Source organism: Lactuca serriola, chromosome 1, assembly GCF_051521515.1.
Source record: "Lactuca serriola cultivar US96UC23 chromosome 1, Lser_US96UC23_V15, whole genome shotgun sequence".
Classification (NCBI taxonomy): Eukaryota; Viridiplantae; Streptophyta; class Magnoliopsida; order Asterales; family Asteraceae; genus Lactuca; species Lactuca serriola.
Window position 1 is genome coordinate 245,239,358 of NC_136408.1, and position 18,897 is coordinate 245,258,254.

General features: G+C 41.6%; 1 protein-coding gene across 1 annotated transcript; it reads right to left on the reverse strand.

Annotated features, from left to right (window-relative positions):
- Positions 1 to 17,386: 17,386 nt before the first annotated feature.
- LOC145066968 (uncharacterized) lies at positions 17,387 to 18,688 on the reverse strand. Its single transcript, XM_079014206.1, has one exon. It carries the CDS (start codon positions 18,686 to 18,688, stop codon positions 17,387 to 17,389), a length of 1,302 nt encoding a protein of 433 aa, XP_078870332.1.
- Positions 18,689 to 18,897: the final 209 nt, after the last annotated feature.

Here is an 18,897-nt window from a genome sequence, read left to right on the forward strand (position 1 = left end):
CGTTTGGGTAACAATGTACTAATTCATCTAATCACCAAATGGGTTCCATAAACCCTAAATCTATGCACACATCAACAATACAGAAGGAATCCGAGATATTACCTGAGTACGCACTCTCTGTGTCCCCAAACCGCAAAACTTGAATCCCTTGTTGTTCCTTTAGCCAAAACTCTTCTCCTCCTTGCACAACAATTTCTTCAAAGCCCTAATACCCTTCAATCTTGCTCTAGATGCCCACAGCCGTTTAGGGTTCTTCTCAGTCGACTAAAGACGGACAATGACGGCCTATAAGTGCCTTATATACGTTCCAAAACCAAACGGCTAGGGTTTCCGCTGGACAGCGTCGACTCGCCGAGTCCATATCTGGACTCGTCGAGTCCAGTCGTGATCCCGCGACCAAGTCTGCGATCCTACTCGGCGAGTCTAGGCTCCAACTCGCCGAGTCCCCTCTTAAATCACCCCAAAAACATAATTTAATAATACCTGAGATTCCGGGCTGTTACAACTCTCCCCCACTAGGTTTAGACTTCGCCCTCGAAGTCTCATTCTGAAAATAGTTCCGGGTGCTGCTCCCGCATCTCACGTTCCGGCTCCCAAGTCATTTCCGATCCCTTACGGTGTTGCCACTGAACCAACACCAGAGGTACCTCCTTGTTCCTCAGAACCTTGATCTTCCGATCCCTGATGGCCACTGGTCTCTCAGCATAATTCAGGCTCGCATCCACCTGAATATCCTCTAATGGAACCACTACCGACTCATCGGCTATGCACTTCCTCAATTGCGACACATGAAAGGTGTCGTGGATCTGTCCCAATTCCGCTGGCAACTCCAACCTATAGGCTACCCGGCCTATCCTTGCAATCACCCGAAATGGCCCAATATACCGGGGCCCCAACTTGCCTCTCTTCCTGAATCGAATCACTCCTTTCCAAGGAGAGACCTTCAGGAGAACGAAGTCGCCGACTTGAAACTCAAGCTCGGATCGGCGCCTGTCTGCATAACTCTTCTGTCGGCTCTGGGCGGTCAACAACCTCTGTCTAACTTGCTGAATCTGCTCTGTCGTCTGAAGCACGATCTCTGTGCTGCCCATCACCCTCTGACCCACCTCTCCCCAGCAAATGGGGGTCCGACACTTCCTACCATACAACAACTCAAAAGGTGGCATACCAATGCTCGAATGATGGCTGTTGTTGTAGGAAAACTCTGCTAAGGGTAAATATGCATCCCAGCTACCCCCGAAGTCTAACACACACGCTCGAAGCATGTCCTCCAGCGTCTGAATCGTCCGCTCGCTCTGACCGTCTGTCTGGGGATGGTATGCGGTACTAAAATGCAATTTAGTACCCAGCTCCTCATGGAATTTCTTCCAGAACCTGGAAGTGAAGCACACATCACGGTCTGAAACAATCGAGATCGGCACTCCATGCCGAGATACCACTTCTCTCACGTATATCTCCGCCAACTTCTCCGCTGAAGAACTCTCGCTGATGGAAAGGAAGTGTGCACTCTTTGTCAACCTATCCACAATCACCCAAATTATGTCAACTCCCCTAGCAGTCCTCGGCAATTTGGTGATGAAATCCATAGCGATCTGTTCCCACTTCCACTCGGGGATCTCCAATGGCTGTAACTTGCCATGCGGTCTCTGGTGCTCGGCCTTAACCCTACGGCAGGTCAAGCACCTCTCAACGAACCATGCCACGTCCCTCTTCATACAGGGCCACCAATACTCTTTCCTCAAATCCAAATACATCTTCGTAACACCGGGATGGATCGAGAATTTCGATCTATGAGCCTCTTCCATCAAAGTAGTACGCGTCCCGCCCACGAACGGTACCCAGATCCGACCCTGGAACGTCAGAAGCCCTCGTCCATCCTTAACGAACTCTGAAATTAACCCAACGACCCGCTCTTTCTTCTGTTTCTCTGGTCGTACAGCCTCGGCCTGTGCCCCACGAGTAGCATCCAATACTGGAGTCATCACAGTCAGTCTCAAGCATACATCTCGCAATGGAGTGCTCTCGGCCCTGCGGCTCAATGCATCGGCTACCACATTAGCCTTGCCCGGGTGGTACAGGATCTCACAATCATAATCCTTGACTACGTCCAACCACCTCCTCTGACGCATATTTAGGTTGGGCTGATCCATCAAATATTTCAAGCTTTTATGGTCCGTGTATATCGTACATCGAACCCCATACAGGTAGTGACGCCAAATCTTGAGAGCGAAAACTACTGCCCCCAACTCTAAATCATGCGTGGGATACCTCGCCTCATGAGGCTTCAGCTGCCTCGACGCATAAGCTATCACATGACCCCTCTGCATCAACATTGCACCCAGTCCCGAAATCGATGCGTCACAATATACTACAAAATCTTCCATTCCTTCCGGGAGAGCTAATACCGACGCTTCGCACAATCTCTGGCGAAGTGTCTCAAAGGAGGTCTGCTGCTCGGGCCCCCATGAGAATGCCACACCCTTCCGGGTCAATCTGGTGAGTGGCACTGCGATCTTGGAGAAATCCTTAATGAATCTCCGATAATACCCTGCTAACCCAAGGAAGCTCCTGATCTCAGAGGGTGACTTCGGCACCTCCCAACTCATCACCGCCTCAACCTTGGCCGGATCGACCAATATCCCTTTCTGATTAACAACATGTCCTAGAAATTGGACCTCCCGCAACCAGAAGTCACATTTGGATAACTTTGCATAAAGCTTCTCCGACCTCAATACCTCAAGGACCTCCCTCAAATGCTCCTCATGTTGCTCTCTAGATCTCGAATATACCAGAATGTCGTCAATAAATACAATCACCGACCGATCCAACATCGGCCTGCATACCCTGTTCATGAGATCCATGAACACAGCCGGGGCATTGGTGAGCCCGAAAGGCATCACCACAAACTCATAATGCCCATATCGCGTCCTAAACGCTGTCTTCTGGACGTCCTCATCCCGTACTCTCACCTGATGGTACCCTAACCTCAGATCGATCTTGGAAAACCAAGATGCTCCCTGCAACTGATCGAATAAGTCATCGATCCTCGGTAACGGGTAACGGTTCTTGACCGTCAACTTTTTCAACTCCCGGTAATCAATGCACATCCGGTGTGAACCATCCTTCTTCTTGACGAACAGAATAGGTGCTCCTCACGACGAACTGCTCGGCCGAATGAATCCCTTCCCCAGCAACTCCTGGAGTTGCAAGGACAACTCCTGCATCTCTGGAGGTGCAAGACGATAAGGCACCTTAGCAATAGGTGCGGCCCCCGGAACCAGGTCAATACCAAACTCTACTTGTCTCACAGGAGGTACTCCCGGCAGCTCCTCGGGGAAAACATCTGGAAACTCACGCACCACTGGAACCTTCTCCACTGACCTCGGTCTTTCGGAAACCTCCCGCGTATCCATCACATACGCCACAAAACCCTTACAGCCCTGCTGTAGACACTGCCTCGCCCTAGCGGCCGAACAAAAAGCAGATCCCGAACGGGTACCCTCGCCGTACACCGAAAGAACTCCCCCACCATGGTCTCGTATAGTCACCAGCTGACGCTCACAGTCGATGACAGCGCCGAATCGGCTCAACCAGTCCATGTCCACGATGACACAGACGTCACCCATCGCAATAGGAATCAGGTCTATCGGAAACTCAACCCCGAAAATCTCTAGCACGCATCCCCAAAGAACCTCCGTGGCATGAATCACTTTCTCGTCAGCTATAGAAACTCTCAAAGGTCGACTCAACGACTCACGACTAACGTTGATATGCTGACTAAAGGCTAAAGATACAAAGGACCTACTCGCACCCGAGTCAAATAACACTAAGGCAGGCACAGAGTTCACAAGGAAAGTACCTACGCATATAATAACATAAGTATAACATCTCGACATTAAAAATAAATACATGAATTACAACATACCTGCCACGACATCGGGCGCAGCGCGGACCTCCTCCGCAGTCAGCTGAAAGGCTCTCCCACGAGCCCTCGGGGCCTCGACCTTCACCGGTCGAGTCTCAGTAGTCCTGGCAGTAGGTGCAGATCCCTAACGAAGCTGAGGACACTCGGCCTTCCGATGGCCGGTCTGGTTGCAATGAAAGCAAACCATAAACCCCTTGGGGCACTCCCTAGCAATGTGCCCCTCCTTGCCGCACTTGTAGCAAGCACCAGCTCGACATGCCCCATCGTGACCCTTGCCGCACTTTCCGCAAGTGCGGCCCTTCGGGCCTCCTGTCCTCGTATCGGCGGACTTGGTCCGCTTGGCTGCCGGCTGAGACTGAGCCGGCCGCCGGTCCACCTGCTGAGACTCGGCCTCCTCCCTGGCCTGGGTCTCCAACTCGATCTCACGCTTCCTGGCATTCGCCTGAAGCTCAGTAAAAGTATGATAGGTGGAGTTCGACACAAACTCCCGGATATCCCTCCTCAGAACACCCAAGTACCGGCTCATCCGAGCCTGCTCTGTGGACACCAGCTCGGGGCAGAACATCGCCCTCTCATGAAACTTCCGCGTGATCACCGCAACAGAATCAGTACCCTGCTTGAGGGTTAAGAACTCCTGAACCAATCGTTCCCTCTCCACCGGGGGAACGTACTCGTCCCTGAACATAGCAGTGAACCCCTCCCATGTCACCGCTGTAATCTCTGCCAAAGTGAAGTTCTCCATCATGAACTTCCACCAGTCCTTCGCTCCCAGACGGAGCTGGTTCAAAGCGAACCGTACCCTCAGGTGCTCCGGGCATGAACAAGTGTAGAAGCACCCCTCTATATCCGCGATCCACCTCATCGCAGCAATCGGATCCTGCGTCCCATCGAACTCAGGTGGCTTCGTGTTGCTGAACTCCCGGAACAGCAACGAGTCACCCCCCTGTGCCCTGGCAGCGGCCACAACTACGGTAGCTGCAGCGGCTGCAGCTTCAGTCAATGCGGCGTACCGCTCATCAAACGTCTCCATCAGGGTGGTCTTAATAGACCCAAACATCTCCGGGATCTCAGCCCGGATCGCCGCCGCTACCTCCTCGTGAATCATCTGACGAATCTCCTCGTCACTCACACCGTTCGTACTCGCTCCGTGGCGTGGTCTAACCATGATGTCTCTGAAATACAACATAAACTATCAGAGACTCCATCGAGTGTAATCGCACTCGATAACGCAACCCTACTCAGTCTCCGATATCCAGGGATTCTTACTTGGGCCTCCCACTGACCCGGTGCCTTCGGTAGTACGGGCCCAATACTACCGACCACACCGCATCAGCATTCACCCCAAATCTTCCTCCCCAAACCCCGGATAGTGAGTACTCTACTTCTGTTATGTACTATCTACTCGCACACTAGCAAAGCATCTCATATCGGCAAACTTCCCTAGACTAAGGCATCACAATTCAGGCCATTCTAGTCCTATCATGAATACCTAGTCTTCTAGCATGCATAACAATTCATATGATATAATATTGTAAGGTATTTTGGGGATCTTTACCGTTCGGGCGCTGACTGATCGTACACACTGCTTCTTTCTTGTTCACCACAAAATCATTCATAAAAGTTTATGCCTTTATTTGTAAAAGTTTTCCTCAAATCCTCGGTTTGAGTTCAGTTACGCCCGAAGGTGCACCCGAATCCCTCAAACCAAGGCTCTGATACCAATTGTAACAACGCAAATTTTCAAACAAATTTTTCATTTTAAAAATAAAGTATTTCCATTCAAAACAAGGCATAAATAATTTAGGTGTCATGTCAAATACAAATTGTCTAAATCCCAAGATCATAAAAACATCCTTCAGTGTGTATCGATCACGCCGGCGCCTTCCCACGGTCCTCGCTAGTACCTGAAACACATACATAATAACTGTAAGCATAAATGCTTAGTGAGTTCCCCAATATACAACTTACACACATACGCCTTTCCAGGCCCTGACCTTCCGGTCCTCGACACAACGCCTTCCGGCCCATAACATATTCGCCTTCCGGCCCATAACATATTGCCTTCCGGCCCACATAACATACATAACACATCTAACAAATAACTTACCACATATAGCATACATATCACATATCATATCTGACCTTCCGATCACACAGTCAAACCCTTCCGGGTACAGTATAGTGAGAAGACTCACCTCGTGAATGCTGAAAGCTAGCAAATCCTGAAATTACTCGTGCACAATCCGACGAGCTACAACCTCCCTATAACATCACATATCCCTCGTTAACACTTATATCTTCTAAGTGTGACTATCCCTAAGAAGTCAGACTTAGGTCAACTCTGGTCAACGGTCAACGGTCAACGGTCAATGGTCAACTCGACCGGACTCGGCGAGTGCCATGGCGACTCGGCGAGTCTAGACGTCCTCCCCAACTTCCCCTGATGTTCCCTTTCTACTCGTCGAGTATCCCTCTTGGCTCGACGAGATCCTCGTGGAAGAATCGCGGGGCCACCCCGACTCCACTCGCCGAGTCTGAAGAACAGCTCGACGAGTTCCAGTCAATCTCCAAGCTACTCGCCGAGTCTGTTCATCGGACTTGGCGAGTCCATGCCATGCAGTCGATCAAACTGCTTCCTGAGATAAGTTTTGTCCCGAAATACACAAGCATGGGACCTTCTGGACCTCTAAAGGTCCTAATACAGGTTTATAGTCGTTTGGGTAACAATGTACTAATTCATCTAATCACCAAATGGGTTCCATAAACCCTAAATCTATGCACACATCAACAATACAGAAGGAATCCGAGATATTACCTGAATACGCACTCTTTGTGTCCCCAAACCGCATAACTCGAATCCCTTGCTGTTCCTTTAGCCAAAACTCTTCTCCTCCTTGCACAACAATTTCTTCAAAGCCCTAATACCCTTCAATCTTGCTCTAGATGCCCACAGCCGTTCAGGGTTCTTCTCAGTCGACTAAAGACGGACAATGACGGCCTATAAGTGCCTTATATACGTTCCAAAACCAAACGGCTAGGGTTTCCGCTGAATAGTTTCGACTCGCCGAGTCCATATCTGGACTCGTCGAGTCCATTCGTGATCCCGCGACCAAGTCTGCGATCCTACTCGGCGAGTCTAGGCTCCAACTCGCCGAGTCCCCTCTTAAATCACCCCAAAAACATAATTTAATAATACCTGAGATTCCGGGCTGTTACATAGTATGTGTCCCAGTGCATCTTTGACCTTCACAATGAACTCCTCTTCTAGTGGAATGGGTATTAAAGCTTCTCCTTGTAAAATTGTTTCCATCATAACATGAATGTTTTCATCTATTACATAAATGAAAAAGTAATTAAGATCCAATCCTCGGAAAATGAAAATATATAAATAGTAATAATGCAAATATTTTTCAAAATACCCGATGCACTATACTTCATTATGGTTCCTTTAGCGACTACATTTTCAGCCAATTCAACCGCAAGAGACATGAATGATCCTACCAAAATATAGTATGTTAGTTTGTAAAAAAAGGAAATACTTTAAATATATTTTTCATAATTGTCTTCAAGGACATACAAGTGATTCATCTCTTGGTTCTTTTTCAACATCTTCAATGACACCCCCTACTTAGCAACATGCAGCTTCAGAAACATTAAGTACACCTCTTTTTAGTTTCTCGAAGTCATCTTCAAGTTTGTTGATTCGTTTATCCACCCTCTCGTTCTCAATCTCCAAGTAATACTTAACATTCTTAGGTAAATAAAAGTATTGTTGTGGTGTTATAAACTTACCCATCCCTCGTACACGCCCACGTTGTTCCTAAGTACCCAAGGCTTCGGTAAGGACATCGTGTTCTACATGTAACCTCACCAAAGCTTCCCGATTTCTGCAGCTCATCCTGTAAAAAAATTGGGACAAATGTTATTTTTTTTATATATTTAGCATTCAATGAAACTTACAATTTTTTCAACAATCATCTTGACATCTGATTCGTATCCTCCTGTCTTCACCTCTCTTGCTTTTTTCACAACAATGTCCTATTAATCTCCTCTTCCGTCTTGCCGGTTTCTTGTGTCTAAATTATCAAGAATAACAAAGTCAATTAACATAAATATATACAAATAAAATAATCAATACTTAGTGGGAATCATACAATGTCATTAATAAGTCTCGTATATCCTTTTCTGCTCAAACGATGATTGTATTGAAGAGGTGCATGAGTATTTTTTAGCTTTCGTACTTCTCTCCTGCATTAGGAACATTAAAATTGTAACTACAAACTTGTAACTTTCCACTTTTTTGTAATTCTATGGGATACAAATGCATATAAGAAAAGTTTAAGAAACCTCCCACTTTTTTGTAACTCTATGGGATACAAAAACTTTCTAGTCTTCTTTCTTTATAAACAGATAACCTTTCGGAGGTTTGAATAGATTTGCCTTGGGATCTTTACTTCGGTTCTTAATGAACTTGGCATATAGATAGTGTTTGAGGTTTCTCCACTTCTTCCCGATCGATTGGAGAGTTTGCTTCCGACTCTTTGGGTGAACTACAAACTTTTCCTGAAACACAAAAAAAAGGGTTGTCCATAACTAGGGACAAAAACAGATCTGAACAGGGACAAAAATAGGGACAAAAACAGAAACAATGAATAATATAACTTGGTTCAAAAACAGGGACAAAAACATATTTGAACAGGGACAAAAACAGATCTGAACAAAGGTAATAACAGGAAGAAACAGAGACTTACCAAACAAATTGTCATAATGTGACAACCCAAATTTTCTATCTTGTATAACCATTGAATTCAATCAAATTCAGGCTCATTTCCGCTATCTTTTAGCATTATTTAGAGTCTGTTTAAGTGTTGTAAGCCTAGTACCATCTAGGTTTGGGTTAGAGATGAGTTATCTTAAGTCCTAGTATTGCATTTCGGGCCAAACACTCCTTCAAGAGGAGTGTACAGCCGTACACCCATCCATGGCCATAAACTCTCACTTTTATAAGTGATACTTAGTCATCATTCAACACTTTTCACACCTCCAAGCCAAGAATTTGGGTTCTCTTTCTCTCTCTACTATCATCAAAACTCTCACCTAGATCTTCAAAGATGTAAGTGTTTCCTACCTTAATTTGTTGCTACATTGCTTTAACTAGTGATGAATCCATTTTTATATTCCATAAATTTCATCTTTGGTTAGATCTTCATCTTTCACCAAGAACACACAGTAGTTCTTGGTGGCCGTGAACCGTCATCAAGCTTCCAAAATCATGAGTAACTTCTTCCTATGCTTGTTATCTACTAGAAACACTTGTTATTCATCTTAAAATCAACCATCTTAGCAAGAACATGAAGGTGTACGGCCGTAAACCCTTGTACGGCCATACACAACTCATTGGGCTGTAAAACCTTGATAGGTTGGCCGTGCACACCATAAAAGACCTTCAAAGTGAGAGTTCTTCCTCTATCAGCTAGTTAGACATGTTAAAGCCTTGACTCTAACCTTGAAACACCATAAAAATCATGATCATCAAGTGTGTATGGTCGTACACCCTTTCTACGGTCGTACACCCTTGTTAGGGTGATAACTTTGAACCTAGAACACTTCCTAGACACTTATTAACCATTTGAACTGTAGAACCTTTGAATCCATATGAATCAAGACCCAAATGTCACCATTCTTGGAGTGTGTATAGCCATACACTCATTGGCCATACACTCACTGGCCGTACACTCTCTTGAGTGGCCGCAAACCCCTTTAAGTCAATCACATGTGATTGTAACACATAGTTTCAAGTGTTTCCTAGTCCCTAAGGGTGTTTCCTTGCATGTTAGTTTTCCAAAATATATTCTAGATCAGTAACATGCAAACTAAATAACTCTATCAAAGTCATACCACTATTTTATCTTTGAAATTTATAACTGAGAAATACCACCTCACAAACATCTCGTCAGAAATTCATTCAAGAATAGCCACTTCAATTCCAATTGTTTATTTTGTATAGACTTCCTTTATGGATGATTCTCAAGACACTATAGAAGTCAGATTATCATAATCTCGGAAACCAGCATAACTTAGCTTAATTAATGATCGTGCAATACTCACTTCCATAGAATACACCTTAGGAATATTATCAGAACCATTCAGGGTAGTCCTCCAAGGCGTGGAAATTATTATTATATAAATTTGTAAAATACAACTACCTATGATCATCGTTACTCACAAGATCGTTTCTCGTCATGCCATAGAGCCATGTCTTCACAAGAAGGTAACCAACCAACCGGCAAGACACCAATTCTGCAGATAGACTTCGCTACATTTCAGACCATGGTCACAGCCGTCGTAACAGCTGTCATGGCGCAATTCAATGCCAACAACCCAAATGAGAATGGAAATAGTTTCAACACTTCAAATCGTAGCAACACACAAGGAAAGCGACAAGGGCCTAGCCATGATAATACTCCAACACACAAAACTAAGAATAATAAGAGAAAAATCTGGAGCAAAAAGCAAAGCAAGTTATCTCAAAAACCTGCCAAGAGACAACAACCTGTGGCAACTTCTACAGCCACGACATCTGCCACTCCAACACCAATACCAGTACAGAAATATGATGGAAATCTACCAGAATGCAAGAGATGCAACTTCCACCGCATAGGAAGATGCCGCATGTTGCGGTGTAAGAGCTGCAACAGACAAGGACATACCACTCGTTTCTGCAGGGCACCGACACGATTAATCACCCAAGTTCTTGGCGTGGAAGTGAGTCAGTTTTGTTATAGTTGTGGCGAATCTGGAAATTTCAAAAGAGATTGTCTATGGACTAAAAATGGCGAAGAAGCTCGTTTCCTTAGGACCCTGACTCAACACATCACTTCAACTACCGATGCTAGTATAATTCAAGTATGCCATACATGTGGTGAAATGGGGCATTTCAAGAGAGACTATCCGACGGAGAGAAATGACAGAGGAGAAGGAGGAGTGTAACAGCATGAGATATAAGAGCAACCAGGAACCCCACTCCCTTTTTGAGATTTTGGTACGTCGTCTAAATAAAATTACTTTAAAATTTTAATTTTATATTTATATAAGATTCAAACAGAGGAAAAACATTTAAAAAGTAATTATAGTAACTCATTAATCCGATCAAGTCACAACGTTCATAAGAGAAGTAACGATCCGTACAGGTATGCTATGATGGTTTAGTATGTATATCAGGGTTGTGCATAACTAAGAATTTGCAGATTTAGAGTGAGTGATTCCGCCTTAATTCATGTTCCTTGTTTGGTTGTGGATTTAGGGCAGAGTCACTCAGTTGACCGTCTTATTCATCTTAATTATACATAACTTGTATATACCAAGAGATCATAGAGGTACCGAGAAGAATCATAATATAAAGTAACGTCACTAGTTATCAAAGCACTTTTACTGCTAGTACTCGTTTGTTGCGGTAAAAATTTGTGGCAGTGGTAGTATCGAGAAAGCACTAGAAATCCTACACATAATACACTGTCGAGGCCACTCCTAATACACCATCATTATAATAGGCGTTTCTTTCAAATCGATCTAACACTTATTTTCTATAAAGAATCCAATGTATTCATTCGACAGGGATTAGTGTAGTCCTCATCATACCAAGTTCGTGTGTCACGAAAACCCACCGCCTTAACCGACCGATTATCGAGACCCTTGTTACTCGAAACGACAATCCGACGTTGATCTCTGAATCGCCTCTTTCATATTCTAGAACCCGAAGCAGTCATGCGAGGAGAAACTTAACCCCCGAAAACCTTCCGAAGTATACCCAGTAAACCCTCCAGAACTACCACTCGTCCAATGGGTCGAGTTTAAGCTTAGAGATTAACACAAGTCCATATTCAAGAGATAGACAAAAGAGTCGTGTTGATAAGAGACGAAAATCTTTGGATTTCTAGGTTGGTGACCGTGTTCTTTTGAAGGTCACACCCAGGAAAGGCACGATATGTTTTGGAAAGCATGGAAAGCTGAATCTGAGATACATAGGACCATTCGAGATTCCCGCTAGGCTCGGTTCCGTCGCATACAAACTTCGTTTACCCCGAGAACTTAGCAGCGTACATCCGTCTTCCTTGTCTCGAACCTAAGGAAATGTTTATCCGACGAAACCCTTGTGACCCCTCTTGATGAGATCGAGTTCAACGAGAACCATAACTTCGTGGAAGAGCCAGTAGAGATCATGGACCTAGAGGCAAATAAAACAAAACAATGTCGTATCCCGATAGTGAAAGTTCACTGGAATGCCAAGCGAGGACCTGAATTCATTTGGGAGCACGAAGATTCAATGAAACAAAAGTACCCTCCTCTATTTCCGAGTTCATGATTTGTATTTAGTGTCTGAATTTCGGGAAGAAATTTCCTTTAACGGGGGGATGATGTGACAACCCGAAATTTCTATCTTGTAAAACCATTTAATTCAATCAAAGTCAGGATCATTTCTGCTATCTTTTAGCATTGTTTATAGCCTGTTTAAGTGTTCTAAGCCTAGTACCATCAAGGGTTGGGTTAGACATGAGTTATCTTAAGGGTTGGGTTAGAGATGAGTAATCTTAAGTCCGAGTATTGCATTTCGGGCCAAACACTCCTTCAAGAGGAGTGTACGGACATACACCAATCCATGGCTGTAAACTCTCACATTTATATGTGATACTTAGTCATCATTCAACACTTTTCACACCCCCAAGCCAAGAATTCGGGTTCTATTTCTCTCTCTACTATCATCAAAACTCTCACCTAGATCTTCAAAGATGTAAGTGTTTCCTACCTTAATTTGTTGCTACATTGCTTGAACTAGTGTTCAATCCATGTTTATATTCCATAAATTTCATCTTTGGTTAGATCTTCATCTTTCACCAAGAACACACACTAGTTCTTGGTGGCCGTGAACCCTCATCATGCTTCCAAAATCGTGAGTAATTGCTTCCTATGCTTGTTATCTACTAGAAACACTTGTTATTCATCTTAAAATCGACCATCTTAGAAAGAACATGAAGGTGTACGGCTATACACACCTCATTGGGCCGTAAACCCTTCATAGGTTGGCTGTACACACCATAAAAGATCTCCAAAGTGAGAGTCCTTACTCTATCATCTAGTTAGACATGCTAAAGCCTTGATTCTAACCTTGAAACACCATAAAACACATGATCATCAAGAGTGTACGACCGTACACCCTTTCTACGGCCATAGACCCTTGTTAGGGTGATAACTGTGAACCTAGAACACTTCCTTTACACTTATTAACTATTACAATTCTATAACATTTGAATCCATATGAATCAAGACCCAAATGTCACCATTCTTGGAGTGTGTACTGTCGTACACTCATTGGCCGTACACTCTCTTGAGTGGCTGCAAACTCCTTTAAGTCAATCGCATGTGTTTGTAACATATAGTTTCAAGTGTTTCCTAGTCCCTAAGGGTGTTTCCTTGCATGTTAGTTGTCCAAAACACTAATTACATGCCCATATATGCCATTATATGTCATTTGGGACTCGTTTGTGTCTCGGGAATTCATCTGTGGAACTACTCATCCTTACGCGGACCTTCATTCGAAACGCTTACTACTAGTGAGTTCATACCCCTAATCTTTTACTATTTTTCATGTTTGCAGGGGGGCGGAGGAATACAAGCCAAACATAAATGATTTTATGTAATTTATGCAAAAGGATTTCAATAAACTTAAAATGAACACAATTGATACAATCATACAGTTTTTATACTTTTATAAAAGATTTAGATATTTTATCCCATCTGTATTATGCTGAGTATAAGGGACGTTTTCAACTTACAAGCATAATCACATAATTTTCAATTCATACAAGGTTATACATACACAAACACACAAACTATAATATGTATAGTTTGTGAATTCATACAAGGTTATACATATACAAACACACAAACTATATTAGGTATAGTTTGGGAATTCATACAAGGATATACATATACAAATACACAAACTATAATAGGTATAGTTGAGAATTCATTAAACAGTTTACAAACTTATCTTTTATAAACCTCTCTGTTATATATAAAAAAGGGTTTTTCCTGTATTATTACGTGTAAGGTTGTTAATCTAGTTGGAGACACGTCCTTGGGCGCTTACAAACATAACTAAGTAGAGGACTAGCCTTATGCTCCAGAGTCTCCTCGAGGGAGAGCGTGAGTTTTTATATAGATCTATATGCGACTGAAAATCCCGCACCTTGCTGCTAGCTACAGTAGGACCGACAGGTCTACGGGTGACAAAGTCATAAAGGATACTGGTGCCCGATTCACGCCATATCAGTTTAGTATGGTTATAAAACTCGCCAGTAGATAACAACGATATATTTACGTAGTAATATGCTTTACATGAAATAAGATTATTTAGCATAAGTAAGGAAAATACATGGTTTCTTTATGAGAAATAAAGCTACTATACGTACTGGTAATAACCAAGGTTTCAAACAGAACATTTTATTCATACTAGTGATAGCCAGGGTTTTCATACAGAACATACTATACAAAGGTTTTGGGTACAAGAATGCACACACACTACGGTTGATAGTAACTAGAATACAAACTAACATTTGTCTATACTACAACGGAATACAGTAACAAACATTCACAGTAAATTCTATAATTCCTTAGTTTAGGCATCATGGTTACATATGGAGCATATTCGATAAACTGTGGAATGTGTGGTTTCCGCCTCATTTCCTGTTCCTTGTTTGGTTGTGGACTTAGGGAAGATCCACATACTTAACTTTCTATTCAATATTAGTTTATATGTAACTAGCATGAACTATGTGGTTATAGATGGAATTGATATTATCTCACTCTCACTAAAGAAAATATTGGATTTTCTTAGAAATACGCAAAAATTTTCACAGAGTCATTAACAAGTTTTTATTACAAAAACATCGCTTATGAAGTCACCAGCTTTTATGCTCATACTCTCTTTCAAAACCGCTTGTATTCTCAGGAAATCAGTAGACAGGTACCTCGGCATACTTTTGAGCAGATGGAGCATATGGAGTCTCGTATTTCTTTTTATTTACTTTTGGATGTATAAAAATATGAAACAAACAGATGTAAACACTTATTATATATATATATATATATATATATATATATATATATATATATATATATATATATTCAAAGTAATGTTTGTGTTTACTTTGATTACTATAATGCAATTGTTGTGATACTACATATGACGTCATCCATCCCCGGACGTTTCCGTTATTTCGGTTTGGTGGTGTGACACATAACCCTTCCCTTCATCACTAACTTCCAACCAAGACTCACAGGTTATGGGAACCATTGTTCTTGCAACCAAACCCTCAAAAGTAGATAGTTTTGTGGCTTCCTTTCCAACTGGGACACCTTTTTTATTGTAAGTTAATACAAGTTTCACTTTATTAGCTTTTTCCTTTGTTGTCGAACCTCTTTGTTTGGAGTCCTCATCTTCATCAGAAGTTGAATCTGATTCCATGTCACAAAAACACAACTTGTTTCAACAAGATTCAAATAAAATTAAGTACATTGTTATTTGTTGGAGTTGGAAAAAAATTAATCACATTCAAAATCTGAAATAAAAATATACCAAAAACTTTATTATTCTGCAAAAAATATTTAGACTAATATGCCCTCGCCATCCGGGTGCGTACACAAAAAATCATCATCAATGTCTAATAAAGCGGAGTCTTGTGTTAATCAAAAGTAGCATCAGATTCCAACATATCATCAGTTTCACCATTTGATCCATACTTGTACATCCTATGTGGTGTGAATCCAACAACATGCAAATTATCATCTTGTTGATCTTGAACATAAAAAACTTGTTTGACTTGACTAGCTAATATGAAGGGTTCAGACTTCTGACCAAGCCTATCATAGTTTACTACCGTGAATCCTAAATCATCCTTTTTTACTCCACGACTATCAACCAATCACACATAAATACAAGAATAGTAAACATGCGATAATCAAGATCATGTATCTCTTTTATACGACCGAAGTAAGTAACATCACCATACACAAGATTGGAGTCTTTTGCACTAGCAATCAACATAGTATGTGCAACTAAAGATACTCCACTGCATTGAGTTGTTCTAGACTCATCTCGATATGTTGTATGAAAATGATACTCATTTATGGCAAAACCGCTATATTTACTACCAGCAAAATTAGGCCCTTTGGCCAACCAACGAGCATCGTCACAAATATTTTCCCCGTTAGCCAAACGTTTTCCAACCTATTACAAAAATATCTAATTAATGTAATTCAAACAAAATAATTAAAAATATTGTAATTCTAACAAGCTTATTTTAAAAATAAACCTCTTTCTTAAACCAACTAATAAATGTCCGACTATGTTGGCTCTGCAACCATGTACTATTGCGAGCGTGACAGGGGTTGAGATCCTTCAATTCCATCATATATTGCCTGAAGTGTATTACAAGTTAGAAGAATGTTTTATATGATAGATAATGGTATAAGAGTATGCAGTTTCATGTAATTCTTACTCTATATACCACTCCACAACAGCAGTGTTTCGTAATACATAAAGATGCGCTTGATAAAGTAACTGAGCATCTACAACATCGATTCTATACTTTGATAAAGGCTTGCTACTACAGATTCTTTAATCAACACGTTCATGAGGATTGCCAATTGATTTCATGTTTTTTAAGTAGTCTGAACAAAATTCTAAGGCCTCCTCCACCACATAACACTTTGCAATGCAACCCTCGGGTGGATGATGATTTCTTACTTACCCTTTAAGTATTTTCATGTATCTCTCAAATGGATACATCCACCTAAAATGAACCGGACCACACAAACTCACCTCTCTAACTAAATGAACCATCAAGTGATTCATGACATCGAAAAATTAAGGAGGAAAGTACTTCTCTAACAAACATAATGTTAATACGATGTCACTTTGCAACTTGCCTAGCTTACTAACATCAACAACTTTACTACACAACTCATTGAAAAAAAGACACAGGCTTAGGATTGTTCTCCGCACCTTCAGATCTAACACACCTTTTATTGAAAAGGGGAGAAGTTGTTGCATTAGTACATGACAATCATTAGACTTCAAATCATTCATCTTTGAAACATCATCCGACATGAGATTCTTGAAATTAGAGCAATACCCATGAGGAACTTTTATGTTAGACTTCAAACCTTTTTTTTCTTCTTTGACTTTTCCTTCTTTGGCGTTTCCTTCTTTGACACTCCCTTCTTTGGCTTTATCTTCTTTAACTTTATCTTATTTGATCCTATCTTCTTCGACTTTATCTTCTTACCCCATGTACTCTCAAATCCCGCCAGATAGTCATAAATATCTTCACCCGATGATGGTTGTGTCATAAATCGTGCTCATGTTGATTGTTGATTTTTTTTTCTTTTACGAAAAGGATGTTAAAGTGGGAGGAATCTTCTATGCCCAAGGAAGCATACTTTTTTGGAGTTTGGCAACCATTGTGAACAAGTGTTCTTTGAAAATATCGGACAAGCATAATAACCTTTGGTAACAAACCCCGAAAGATTACCATATGCAGGGAAGTCACTTATAGTCCAAAGTAATATTGCTCTTAGATTGAAGTACTCTTTCTTATACGAATCAAAAGTCTCTATGCCAATTTCCCACAAGAGTTTTAGATTTTCTATTAATGGTGACAAGTAGATATCAATATTCTTACCAGGTTGGTTTGGCCCGGATATCAACAGAGTCAACATCATGAATTTTCTTGACATACAAAAATAAGGGGGTAGATTATATGTTATTAGGATAACCGACCAACAACTATGCTTGGAACTTAATGACTTGTCAAGATTGTTACCATCAGTAGACAAGGCAAATCTAAGATTTTGTTTTTCTTGTCCGAATTCTTTCCACGTGTTATTAACAAGCTTCCAGGAAGGGGTATCGCAAGGATGAGTAGGCTTCCCATTATTGACCCGACCTTGCACACGCCAAGTTAAGTCATGTGAAATTTGCGCTATTGAAAACATTCTTCTATACCATAAAACTTTTGAAGGTACGTTTTTGGTATTATTCTTCCAACAAGATGTGTCACAAGTTGGACATTGAGAAGCATCCTTATGTTCTTTCCAGAATAGAACACAATCATTTTCACATGCGTGAATCTTCTCATATTGTAGACCTACTCCTTTTAGCAACTTCTTGGATTCATATATCGAGCTAGGGATGGTATTGTTTGATGGTAAGATATCTTTTAGGACACACAACAAAGCATCAAAAATAGCATAAGACCATCCAAACTGACCCTTCAAATGTTGGAATTTCAATAATCCACTAAGTGCATTATACTTTGACCCTACATAAAGTGGCTTATCACATTCTTCAAGAAGTAATTTCAATAAATCAGATTCTTCGTCCACATATTTTAAGGCATTATGTAGCATATCCTTTGTATAAATAGCATCAGGAGGAATCAAATTGTTAGGGCATCTAGAATCAATCTTGGTTTGTTTTTCTCCATGGAAAGACCAAATCTTATAATTTTCATAAAATTTGTGGGCAAAAAAATAATAACGGGCATTGTCAATTGAGCGGTGACACAAATTGATACAATTTACACAAGGGCATGGAATGACATCTAACATTGGATTATTACTTCGTGCAAACTCTAGAAAAGCATTCACACCTTCATAATATGCATTTGATAATCTACTAGAGGAAATCCATGATTTATCCATTAAAAATTTGTTTCCATCCTACATAATTATTTACCATTTAAAGCAACAATGATTGTGCATGTATAGGGAAAAAATGTACAGGGACAAAAAAACTATACATGGACTAAAAAACTGTACAGGGGCCAAAACTGATGCAGGGACCAAAACTGTACAGGGACAAAACTGATGTAGGGACAAAAACCGTTCAAAAACAAAACTGTCCAGGGGCC

Coding starts and splice junctions, on each gene's coding strand:
- LOC145066968 (XM_079014206.1), bottom strand. CDS start 18,688: ATGGATAAATCATGGATTTCCTCTAGTAGATTATCAAATGCATATTAT.